Below are 13,106 nucleotides of genomic sequence, written 5' to 3'. Positions count from 1 at the left end.
GGGATAGACAGGTCACTGTAGGGGATAGACAGGTCAGTGTAAGGGATAGACAGGTCACTGTAGGGGATAGACAGGTCAGTGTAAGGGATAGACAGGTCAATGTAAGGGATAGACAGGTCAATGTAAGGGATAGACAGGTCAGTGTAGGGGATAGACAGGTAAATAGAGGCCACAATCAGATAAGGCATGAATCTGTCAAATGGCTTGAGGGGGTGAAGGCCTATTCCTGCTCCAGTTTGCATGTACGTAGGAAGCCATTCAGCTTATTGTGACTGCTGGACCTTTGTAAGAGCTATCCATTTCGTTCTACTCCCTTCTCTTTCTCCATAGCATTGAACAGCTTTGCTTTTGAAGTATGACTCCAATTGCTCCTTAAGGGTGATGGCTGAATCTGCTTCCACCACCCATTTTAGGCACTGCATTTTCAGACCACACCCACTCACTTTGTAAAAGAAATTCTCCTCATCGTCTGTCTAGTTCTTGTTCTAGTTTAAAATTTGTGTAGTACAAGAACAGGAGGTATGGAGTGCAGAACAATAGGTAGAGGGGTACAGAAGAGCCCAGAGTTGCAGGAATGGAGAAGTGGTGGAGGAACAGGGCTGGACGAAGTGACAGAAATAGGAGAGGAGAGATCATACAGAGGTCTCCTTAGTGATAATGCCAAAGCCCTCCTAATTTGGAATCCCTTGCTACCTTGAATCCTTTGAGAACGGACGATACACATTGAGCTGATCCAGTCGGGTGTGGCAGATGAAACAAGAGCATGGCAAAGCTCCAGGGTGCATGCATCAATAACCAGCACATCCTGATACTGTCCACAACAAAGCAACCAGCCATCTCCAGACATCCGAAACGAACGGTAATAGTACTACATGAGGAGAATATCACAATTGTTTCATTAATAAGCCATTCCAAAGTTGCAAAGTCCAATTCAGAGTCATTGATTTTTTTAAAAAAATAGTTTGCAGTTAAATAGTTCACCTGAGATTCTAAATTGATTATTGTTATTCCATTCACATCACATTTTACAAAGGAGCTGGCTGTTGCTAGCCAAAAGAACTAAACTGATCAGAATCATCCTGTGTAACTTCAGTGTGCTCACGAATTGGATCAAGGTTTAGATCAAGAATCAAAATAACACAGGAAACCATTTGTCCTATTGTGTGTGTGTACTCTTCTGAAGAACAATCTGCCTAGTCTTACTCCCTGGATCTTTGGTAACACTCCCGCAATTCTTGCCCCTTCAAATAATTTATCAAGTTACTAATGCACATCAAAAACAGCAATTATCCCAGTACGTACTTAATCTTGGGGAATGCTGCTCCCCTCCAGTCTGCGAAACCACTGTTTCTATCACTTAGTCAATCTGCACTCAGGATGCTGCAGCCTCTTTTATCCCATGGGTTTCAATTTTGCTAACAAGTCCGCTATGCCTGCCATTTTTCACTGTGGCTGTTTTTCTCCTACAGGTTGTCTTTCAACAATAACTTTCCTGCAACTTAGGACTGATTGGTTTTATACTAGGTTCCTAGTATATTGACCAGTAATATCATTGCTTTTGCACAAACATTCTACAGTATTACCCCAATATAACAAGTGTTTAATCAACCCCGGGACTGAGTTTTAGCCCCTGTGGCACAAGCAGCAGAGACAGAAGGGGGTCCAAAACAAGTCAGTGTGCTAATTTCTCAGCACCATCCCTCTCCTAGGTCATGTATGCAGCGACAAGAGAGCGGGTGCAGGGTGGTACACATGAGCCTAGAATTATCTGAAAGGATTAATACTTCATTGATACTACCCACTGTGATGTTGTCATGAGGACGAGGTGAGTATTGAGTCGGATTTTGTGAGACAAACCAAAGTCTATGTCCTCCCAACAGTCTCTGCAGCAAGGTAGAGTTTATGCTTATAACCTGTAAATAGCTGCAGTGACACAATTTACCTTATATGATTCTTCTCATCGGACCAAAAGGTAGCTACACTCACATACTTTAGGGGAGCTGATGGTCTTGTGGTATTGTCACCAGACTATAAATCCAAAGACCCAGGTAATGATGTGAAGACACAGGTTTTAATCCTGCTGTGGCATATGTTGGAATCAGAATTCAGTAAAAATCTGGAATTAAGAATCTAATTAATCATGAATCCAGCATTTTAAAAAAATCCATCTGGGGTTCACTAATATTCTTGCAGGAAGGGAACTGCTGTCCTTACCTTGTCTGGCAACCAATGATGCCCATATGTATTTAAAAAAAAAACACTTAGAAGATTGTGGATGCGGGTGGTGACATCAGAGCCTGTTTGCAATGGGTGGTCTAGACAAGCTCATTGAACACAGGCAGGCTCAAGGCCTTCGGTCTGGATGTAACAGCAGCTCCCGGCTGCCCGATATTCCCATTCCCTATCTCCTCACAGGTGGCTTGGCTGCAAAAACATTATTTTACAAAAATTAAAAAGGAGTGAGAGAGGGTGCTTCCATTTTGAAGTCCCCTCTCCCTCACTTAGCTTACATGGAATCCTAGTGCTGCTTTCCTGTGTTAGTTGGATTGCAAGCCCACTCTCTGGCCATTAATTGACCGTTCTGTGGACAATCCCAATGAGCAGCTGTTTTTCCCATTTGATGGAGGGGTCCAGAAGCCCACTGCAGATTTTAAGGTGATTTGACCTGAACTCCCTCTGTTGCCTTTATCTCTATGGATTTCAGACTGCCTCACAAGCTCCAAACTTTGAAAGAAGTATGGTCTACCTTTTAACTGCTGGTTTGCGCTAGACATTTGCATCTCTGTTCTTATATTCTAATTGTTGATTATCCTACCAAGCTGATTGTATATTGCCAACCAATGATGAGGTGTTTGTGCAGCCCCCTAATGTCTTCCACTTTCACCTCTGTCTCTCAGGCTTGTTGTAAGTATGTGTTTACTCTCCTGTTAACCTTTAAGTGTTTGGTTCTTGCAGTTTGCTCTCAAACGAAACTTGTTTTAGGTAAACTCGGCTAGTATGTCACAAGGACATTTCAACTTACCACACTTAGGCAGGGTCTGATGGGAAAATGGACAATAGTGACGGTCAATATTCCAATGCGCATTGATACACATCCCAGGTCTCTAATGGCCAAAGTGAAAGGGACAGCACATTGCAGCCAAAGTCTTCACAATCAATAGGTTTCACAGCATATAGTCTTTCTCCCTGTCTGCTGTGCCACCCTATCTAAAATTCTTCACTTGGCAGTGACTCACCCATTTTCAAGTATTAACAACAGGGCTGAGACTTTGCAAATGAAAAACTTCTGGCATTCCAGTCGGAAAAGTCTTATATTATGGTGCTGTGGTTGCGTCTTGGGGACATGATCTTCACCGGGATGCCAACAACTTCTGTGCCCATCAATGACACTTTCAAAACATCTAATGCTGAATGTTGGTTGTGTCCAACATTATAAACTGATGGCACCAGGAATTAATTTACACCCTGATCTTGGGGCCACATTGAGTTAGTTAACATTAATTTGTTTTTCACAGGCATAATTTGGTAGCTTTGAACAAATTTTCTCCACTCTCGGGTGTCTGTCTGTGTGGAGTTTGCACATTCTCCCTGTGTCTGTGTGGGTTTCCTCCGGGTGCTCCAGTTTCCTCTCACAGTCCAAAGCTGCGCAGGCTAGGTGGATTGGCCATGTTAAATTGCCCGTAGTGTTCAGGGATGTGTAGCTTAGGGGGCGGTGGGGTGCTCTGAGGGTCAGTGTGGACTTGTTGGGCCAAAGGGCCTGTTACCACACTATAGGGATTATATGATTGTATGTATGATTCTGAAGTATTGAATTCAATCTCAGACATATAAAAGGAACCCTGGCCTCTTCATGAGTTCAAAATCATGGTTTTGTTTTCACAGAACATTAAAGTAAATGCTTTCGAAAGAACGGATAAAACAACCAGCATCAGTAACTTTCAAAAACTCTTTCAACATCATAATTTCCATTTCCATTCTTTCCAATTTCGATACATGATAGAGGGCACAACCAAATGTATCAAACACAGAAAGCATCACATCAAATGTCGAATACTCACATTGATTGCAGTGTGGGTGAAGGGCAGTTTTGTATGTTCTATACATTGGCCACTGGTAACATTCCAGAGACACATCTCCCTGCAAAGTGTACAGCAAATGTTATTCTTCAGCATTTCTAGCCAATTGACTGAAATCACTGTATAAAATCAAGATTTTTTTTAGTGCCTCATCAATTATGCCCAAAACTATCTTAAGTTGATTTTTTGTTGCTGTTGTAGATTGCTGAGCAAGACACTGTTTTGACCATTACTTAAAAGGGATGACATATCCGTGCCCTCCCTGTCAGAGTAATTACAGCCCCGCAGCTCAGTTTGAAGCCTCAGTATGAAACTAATTACTAACCTCCATCCAGACTGCAGCAAATTGCAGGTAAACTGACATCTTACCTCAGTTTGGTATGTTGTCCATCATGCTTATGAGTGGCATTCAATTAACAAATGGTGCCCTTCATTCAACTTAAACTTGGACTTCTTGCAATAGCCTTGCATCCTAAAGACTTTCACAGATTTTTTTTATCTTTCCAAGCAGTCCGATTACCAAGTTTACATTTTTCATGACTTCTTTGAAAACACAGTGCCACCCTATGGCAACTTATCGTGAGGCAGTTATTTCCAGAAACGAAGAAAAAACCTCACCGTTTTGTTACAAAAGTAGTCACCTGATCTGCATTTTGTAGCATTCCCCAATGCTTCAGCTCAATTCTCGATCTTTAAATAACATAGCGAAGCTAGTAATGTTTGAGTGGGCCATGGTTTACATCATTGTCTGCATCATTTGTTCAATCAAACAAGAGTCCGGTCACAAATTCAACATTAGTAATTGCTCGCATGTTACAGGCAAATAGATGTTGTCAGCAAGCACAAGGAAAGTGAACCTCTACCCCACCCTTTCAAGTAAGAAATACCCATTCCTGCTGGCACCATCTGATTAAGAAAGCCAGGGAGCGGAGCATGGGGGTGGGAGAAGGTGAGGAATTGTTGCTTGTTCAGTTCTGTGGAAAATTATGGAAAAATGTTAAAGGGGGGAAACAGGGCTCAGCAAAGGTTATTAACAGAATAGAGAGTATGAAAAGGGTCAGGAATTTGACTTCCAGGCACAGCAGCTAAGGGGGCAACTATGAGAAGGGGTGCAGTCAAAGCAGTATTGAAAGTGTTGTACTTAAATGCACTCTGTATATGAAACATGGTAAATGAGGTTGTAATGTAGATTGAAGTTGGTGGGTTTGATGTTGTGGGCATCACAGAGACGTGGCTGCAAGAGGATCAGGGCCGGGAACCTAAATATCCGAGGATACACATACTATCGAAAAGACAGGCAAACGGGCAGAGGGGGCGGGGTTGCCTTGTTTGTAAAAAATGACATTAAATCGATAGAAGAAGTGAATTAAAGGTGGTGAACTGAATCTGTATGGGTAGAGTTGAGGAACTGCAAAGGAAAAAAGACCCTGATGAAGTACAGGCCTCCTCGCAGTTTTCAGGATGTGGGGAAGAAAATAAATCAGGAAATGGAAAAGGTATGTGAGAAAGGTACTGTTACAATAATCATGGGGAACTTCAATACGCAGTGGAAGGGGAAAATCAGGTTGGTAGTGGATCTCAAGAAAAGGAATTTGTGGAATGTCCACGAGTTGGTTTTGTTGGAGCATTTGCAGTAGATCCCACCAGGGAACAGGCAATTCTGGATTTGGTGTTGCGGAAAGAGACAGACTTGATTAAGGAGCTTAAGGTGAAGGAACGTCTAGCAGGTAGTGAACATAATAATGATAGAATTCACCTTGCAGTTTGAGAGGGAGAAGCTGGAATCAGATGTAACGGTATTACAATTGAGTAACGGTAACTCCAAAGACACGAGGGAGGAGCTGGCCAGAGTTGATTTGAAAGGGGATCCAGTAGGGAAGACAGTGGACCAGCAACGGCAGGAGTTTCTGGAGGTATTTCAGGGGGCACAGCAGAAATTCATACCAAGGAAGAAGCAGCATATTGAGGGGAGGAAGGGGCAACCACATCTGACAAAGGAAGACAGGAACAGCATAAAAGCAAAAAAAGCATACAACGTGAAGATTAGAGGGAAGCCAGAAGACTTGGAAGCCTTTAAAAACCAGAAGATAACTAAAAAAAGCAAAAAGGGGGGCAAGAATGAAATATGAGTAAGCTAGCTAGTAATGTAAAAGATGATTGCAAGAGTTTTTTGAGATAGTAAAAGGTAAGAGAGAGGCAAGAGTGAACATTGGACTGCTGGAAAATGAGGTTGGAGAAGTAGTAACGAGAAACACAGAAATAGCAGAGTAATTGAATAGTTACTTTGCATCAGTCTTCACAGTGGAAGACACCAGCAGCATACCAGAACTTCAACAGAGTTAGGGGACAGAGGATTAGGGGAGAAGGCAGGAGAATAGGGTTGAGAAACGTATCAGTCATGATTGAATGGTGAAGTAGACTCAAAGGGCCAAATGGCCAAATTCTGCTCCCTGTCTTATGTTTTTATGGTCTTTGAGAGAATGCATCTAAATGATTACTTCTGTTAAACAGATTATTCCAGCTCTCTTCAAGTTATGAACTGTATATATTAAATATTGAGGTCACCAAAGACCAGTACATGGGAGGATTATAGCCACACAGAATTATATTGGAAGGATATTAGAGGTATACACCACAGAATCAAAACTGCAATAAAGCAGGAGGAACAGGAAAACAGAAATTAGTTGCTATGGGGCAGCACGATGGCTCAGTGGTGAGCACTGTTCCGTCACAGCACCAGCGACCCGAGTTCGATTCCAGCCTCGGGCGACTGGCTGTGTAGAGCTTGCACATTCTCCCCGTGTCTGCGTGGATTTCCTCCGGGTGCTCCAGTTTCCTCCCACAGTCCAAAAATGTGCAGGTGAGGTGGATTGGACATGCTAAATTGCCCATAGTGTCCAGAGATGTGTAGATTAGGTGGGTTATAGGGGGATGGAGATGTGTCTGGGTGGGATGCTCTGAGGGTCAGTGTGGACTTGTTGGGCCAAAGGGCCTGTTTTCACACTGTAGGGACTCTATGATTGTCTGTTGAACTGATTAACCTATAGGGTTCAAACAATTATTGTCCTACTTTGGTATACCTGAATTTTACATGGAGTATTGAAATGTAATTTCAGGCCAATATTCAGTGTGTGCAATGCAGTAAATTAAAACTAATTGGCTAGTTCTTTCTTGTCCTTCATAATTGCAATTTTCATAACTTAAGTTTGAACCCTAAGGCTGTAGACTGTAAGAAAATTAGCCATTTCAAACTGAAAAAATTATGTTGCTTACAGTGAGCACTGGTCATGAAGGCACCTAACAAATTTAAGGTGTTGTATGTCTGCACTTCAGGAACGTTTGGTGCAGGTTATAACCGAAAGACAGGCAACCGATCAAAATAATCTAAAAAGGTCCTCGTTCAATTCTTCGGGTCCGGTGACCCGAACGGAGGAAGGGTCACTGGACCTGAAACGTTAACTTTGATTTTTTCTTCACAGATGCTCCTAGGCCTGCTGAGCTTTTCCAGCAACTCCTGTTTTTGTTTCTGATTTACAGCATCCACAGTTCTTTTGGTTTTCATTCAATTCTTCCCTGGGAGAGGCTCAGTTGGAAAAGGATATGGGGTTGATCACTTATCCTTGATTTCAACGGTGTTTGAAATAACCATTATCAACCAGGCCAATTGAGTACTGGGGTGTGTCTGCAGAGCACTGGAGTGTTAAAAGAGCAAGTTATTCCGATATGTTACTGATCAATTTGAGATCATTTCTGTGTTAAACCTGCACTTTGACTAGCAACTCCACTTAATGTTTGGGACTGTGACATTAATTAGTCTGTCATAACCAAAGATTCTGACTCACTTTACTTTTCTATTAGATTCTGCAATGACCTTTCAGTTTCTTTTTGACTTCCTCTTTGGGTTGGAAGAGTATTTTGGACCACACGACGTTCCTCATGCTTTCCCTTTGTCTGACTTTCTCTTTAAAGCAAAAAAGATTTATCATCATCATCATCATCAGGCCCCCGCTGATGATGATGACTCTCTTCCACTCTCAGGGGGAGTCTGTAAGTAGCTGTACAGACCCAGTGCGGCTTCTGCAGATTCTGCCACACTTGGGGCAGAAGGTGGACACAGGAAAGGGTGGATGGGGCGTTGGTGTGACTGTTTTTGCCTGGCTTCCACTTTTTCCCGACAGCAAGTCTCCAGGTGCCCAACGCTTTCCTAGATGCTCCTCCTCCACGTTGGACAGTCTTGGGGTAGTGATTCCCAGGTGTCTGTGGGAATGATGCACATCACCAGTGAGGCCTCGATGGGTATCCTTGAAGCAGCTCCTCTGTCTACCCGGGGCTAGCCTGCTGTTTTGGAGCTGGGAGTAGAGGGGCTGCTTGGAGCATCACAAGTCAACCATGCAGATGACATGTCCAGCCCATGTTAGCCGATCAAGGGTTGTCAGTGCCTCATTGCTGGGGGTGTTGACCTGGTTGAGGGGTGCTGGTATTGATACATCGGTCTTCCCAGTGGATTTGCAGGATCTAATGGTGCTGACGGATCCTCTCTCCAATCTTCACTAGATAGGCGAATACACTTAGTTCCCTCACAGCCACTCCATTCACATAATTGTCCTCATCATCTCATTAGTCTTGCCCTCTGACATTCTGACCATCACTGAACTCTCCAAGTTCCATGCCTAGTGCATCATGACTCATCTTCACTTTGTGGTTGGTTGGCTCGCTGAGCTGGTTCGTTGTTCCGCAGACATTTCATTACCCTGCTGGGTAACATCATCAGTGCAGCCTCCAACAAAGCGCTGTTGTGTTTTCCTGCCCGTTATTTAAACTCTGGTGTCCGTTAAGCTGGATTACCTCACTTCCAGTTTTCCTTCGCAGTGGAGTATATACAGGGTCTATCTCTATGTATTTGTTGATGGCCTTCTTAGTGGAGAACCAGGCCTCTAGGAATTCCCGTGCTTGTCTCTGTTTGGCCTGTCCCAGGATCCTGGTGTTGTCCCAATCGAATTGGTGGTTTTCCTTATCCATGTGGATGGAGATGAGTGAATACTGGTCGTGTCTTTTTGTTGCTAGTTGGTGTTTGTGTCCTCGTAGCTAATTTTCTTCCTGTCTGTCCAATGTAATGTCTGTCGCTGTCTTTGCAAGGAATTTTGTATATAACGTTGGTCCTATCCATGGTGGGTAATGGGTCTTTGGTTTGGGTGAGCAATTGGCGTAGGGTTGATGTGGGTTTGTGTGCTACTCTGCTGCCCAGTGGTCGTAGGAGTCTTGTGGTCAGTTCAGATATGTGTTTGATGTAGGATAGCGTGATAAGTGTGTTAGGGCGTGCAGTATCTTCCTGTTGTTGTCCGTGTAATAGACATCATCTGATCCAGTTGTTATGGGTATCAGTTGTCTTTGAATACTTGGAGGAGGTACTCTCTTTTTGTTTTTGGCGTAGTTCCGGGATGCTGCAGTGTGTTGTTGCTTGTTTAAACAGTGTTTTCATGCAACTTTGTTTGTGGGTGTTAGAGTGGTTGCTTTTGAAATTCAGTACTTGGTCACTGTGTGTGTAGCTTTCCTGTGTAACATTGGTCTTGAGTTCCACCATAACGTCCAGGAATGGGAGCTGTTCATTTTTTTCCTCTTCCCTGGTGAATTTGATCCTGGTGAAAGTGTTGTTTATTAGTTGGTGTGTCTCCTCTAGTTTGGCCCGTTTAATAATTAGGAAGGTGTCGTCCATGTATCGTATCCATAGTTTCAGTTGGATTTGCGGGAGGGCCATGCTTTCGAGTCACTGCATCATCACTTCTGCTAATAGTCTGGAGATAGGTGATCCCATGGGTGTCCCGTTGATCTGTTCATAGATTTGGCTGTTAAAGGTGCAGTGGGTCATGAGGCATAGGTCCAGTAATTTCAGCATGTTGTCTGAGGAGATGGTGTTACCCATTCTTGTTTGAGTAGTGTTGCTCATGTCTCTCTTGCTAGTGGTATGTCGATCGATGTGAATAGAGCAGTAACGTTAAATGACACCATGGTCTCGTCGTCATCTATTTTTATGTCCATCTTCACTTTGTCTTGCTTTTCTCTTACCTTGCTCTTAACATCAGGCTTACTGAAATAAACGTTGACGTGGGAGCATGTTGATACATTAATTCATACTCTTGTAGACTGTGGGGTTATTCCATTAGAGAACTGAAAATGATGTATTACGCAGCAAAGAGAAAATAAATATTACAGCTTAGCTTGTCACTCAGCAAATACCATTGACACTTTTGTCTGCAGCGTCGTTTGATTCTGAGCGAAAAGGTAAATGTTTTGTACACTAATCTTACTCAGAAATATCTCAAATCATTTTATCCTAAACCATGAACAAATTTCTGACACTAACACCTCAGGAATTCAAACTGCAAACTAATTTATCAAAACCACAGTAGGGTTTGGCACTTGTCGTATTGGGCATGGAGTCAAGATTTATCCATTTGCTACATCCTTCCACCTCAAAAAAAAATCAATCATTTACTTCTTTCCATGTTTGTCATATGTTTGACCATAGAATGCATTGAAACGTGGTTGGAACACACTTCTCATTCTGAAACAACCTTGACAACTTTTCAACAAGTCTTCAATATCTTTAATTAATTTTTGGATACCGAAAATTAGATTCTTGCTACTGCTTTCATATGGACCATCCCTGTGAGCTCTTGATGAAGTTTCTTGAATGATCTCTAAACCTTGACAAAATAATGACTCAAACTCCACATGGGGTGGCATTGACCTTCTCTCTGTTCTAACGTGTGAAATTGCAATTTCTCATCATCACATTCTCTCAGCTAGACATTCATGACATTGCTGCAACTTTACCTAATACCACATCCTTACAAGTTTCTTCTAAAATCTCTAGTAGATTCTGCCATATCAATTGTGTCTGTCAAGTAATTCACAGGTAACTTGTGGCTAGAAATAAATCAATCTTCATGGGAAATCTTGATTGAATGTCCACATTTGCAAGATCTGCTGACTTATGGGATTTAATATATTGTAGTAATTTTATCATTTGTCCTCCTTGTTCAAAGTACTTTGCATTTCAAAGCTCTCCCTCAATCGCAGGTGTGCTTTTTTTCAATTTCTATTCTAAATAACTCTGCACAGATTAGTTTTTTAAAGTCAATTCCTTCTCATCATGGAATCTTACTGTTACTACTACAATGGCAGATATTAGGATGTACCGTTGTACTGCACTCTGAAGTCAGCTCAGACTGGACATTATGACTGATATAACTAGTCAGTATCAGTTTTGTGTGAGGGAATGTAACTTAGCAATTTATTGTAACCTCTTTCTGAGATAACAGACCACATGTTTATCAACAATACAAATAAGTAGTGAATCCGCAATGTTACTTTCTATTACGGTGTTGGAATTTTATCTTCAGCCCAATACTTTTATCCTTCCAAGTTCTATTTTTCTTGCTTTATCACTGAGTCATTGTTATCTTCCTGCTCAATAACATCAACGTTAGTTGCAATATTATCATACGCCCATTTAATGTTCCTCATACACCTGAACAAACTTTGGATCCACCATAACCTCACCCTGGTTCAAGACCTGGAGCATCACTGTTTCCTCCACTCCTGTGTCTTGTCTGAATATCATTGAATTTCCTACAGGCAGAGCATGTTGACAAGAAATGGGGGCATTTAAGTGGGTGGTAGCTACAATGGGAACTGTAATATTCCAGTTTCCGACACTGAGACTGTGAAGTTGGGGCCATAGCCTTGATCTCACTGAAATTCATGGGGCCTTCTCTGAAAAAGGAGCTCCCTCGCTTTCTATAACTCTCTTTCTGCCACGTCCAGTCCTGCAGCCTCTTTACACACTTCTTCCCACATCATCTCATTGCCTTTGCTCTAATGCTTGATCTGGATCAGTCATGATCTCACTGAAAGGCAGTACTGACTTGATGGGCTGAATGGCCTACTTCTGCTACTTCAGTTCCTATTTCTTATGGTCTTACCAATTTTACTTTTTCTTTTAAGCTTCCTCTGAACATGTCTCGACTGTCAATTTCTAAGTTCACACCATGTCTACAGCAACAAGACAGATTTTTTTTTAATTTAAGAACACAATGTTTGACTTGGCAATTGCTCTGTTATGAAATGGAAAATTCAGTACAATCTCACTTTTGGTCATGCCATAATATGAATCCCATCTCATTCATTTCAGGACAGTTCACAGTACTGGGGTCTTTTGGATAACACTGGTTGGACACCACCTCAAATGCATCTGGCCCCATCATGGTGAGGAAAACATCAACTTGATCTTCAACTCTTATTTATTTGCTTTCAGTCAAATGTGAAACTTTCCTCTGTAATTGCACTAGTCCTTCCTGCTGCGATTGGATACTCCTATTGCCCCTAAATATGCCTTCAGTATCCTCTTCCCATTAAGTACTGTCTGACTCACTGTAGATGAACACAATGTTCACAAGGAACAATCTTTCAAACTGATCAATCTTACTGAAAGATAGTAGGAACTGCAGATGCTGGAGAATCTGAGACAACAAGGTGCAGAGCTGGATGAACACAGCAGGCCAAGCAGCATCATAGAAGCAGGAAGGCTGACGTTTCGGGCTTGGCCTGCTGTGTTCATCCAGCTCCACAATCTTACTCAAAATCAAGTTTAGAGGCATTCCAAGGTGACACAACCTCTTTCAGTCCTTGGTTCCTGAAAGGAAGTAATTTTATCCCAGCATCATTCTATAGTGTGTAGCACTGAGAGAGACTTGCTCATCTACAGGCAGCCATTACTGAACTAACCTTATTTACACCTCCCAAACAGAGAGGGGAAAAGAGAGTGTAACATAATGAAAGACTCGTATCTCGCAATGTACTGCAAGTGAAGCTCAAACAAAAAGAAGTTCAGTAACTGGTTTTGGAACGTGTCTTTCTAAGGGAAAGTGTAGCAAAGTGGTAACAGTCAAGACTGTCTGGGATCAAAAACAAAGTTGCTGGAAAAGCTCAGCAGGTCTGGCAGCATCTGTGAAGGAAAAACACAGTTAA

At 42.3% G+C, this 13,106-nt stretch overlaps 1 protein-coding gene across 1 annotated transcript in view; it reads right to left on the bottom strand.

Moving 5' to 3' along the window:
* Positions 1 to 13,106, bottom strand: part of LOC109920080 (WD repeat-containing protein 72-like) — a 101,832-nt gene that overhangs the window by 66,042 nt on the left and 22,684 nt on the right. The window contains exons 4-5 of the mRNA XM_048615732.1: positions 4,059 to 4,137; positions 694 to 868 (exon numbers count right to left, since the gene is read on the bottom strand). Coding sequence (XP_048471689.1) covers positions 694 to 868; positions 4,059 to 4,137 — 254 coding nt within the window. The remainder of the gene's footprint in view (positions 1 to 693; positions 869 to 4,058; positions 4,138 to 13,106) is intronic.

The sequence above is a fragment of the Rhincodon typus genome, chromosome 33 (genome assembly GCF_021869965.1).
Source record: "Rhincodon typus isolate 14 chromosome 33, sRhiTyp1.1, whole genome shotgun sequence".
Taxonomy (NCBI): Eukaryota; Metazoa; Chordata; class Chondrichthyes; order Orectolobiformes; family Rhincodontidae; genus Rhincodon; species Rhincodon typus.
This window is presented reverse-complemented; position numbering and strand designations above follow the sequence as displayed.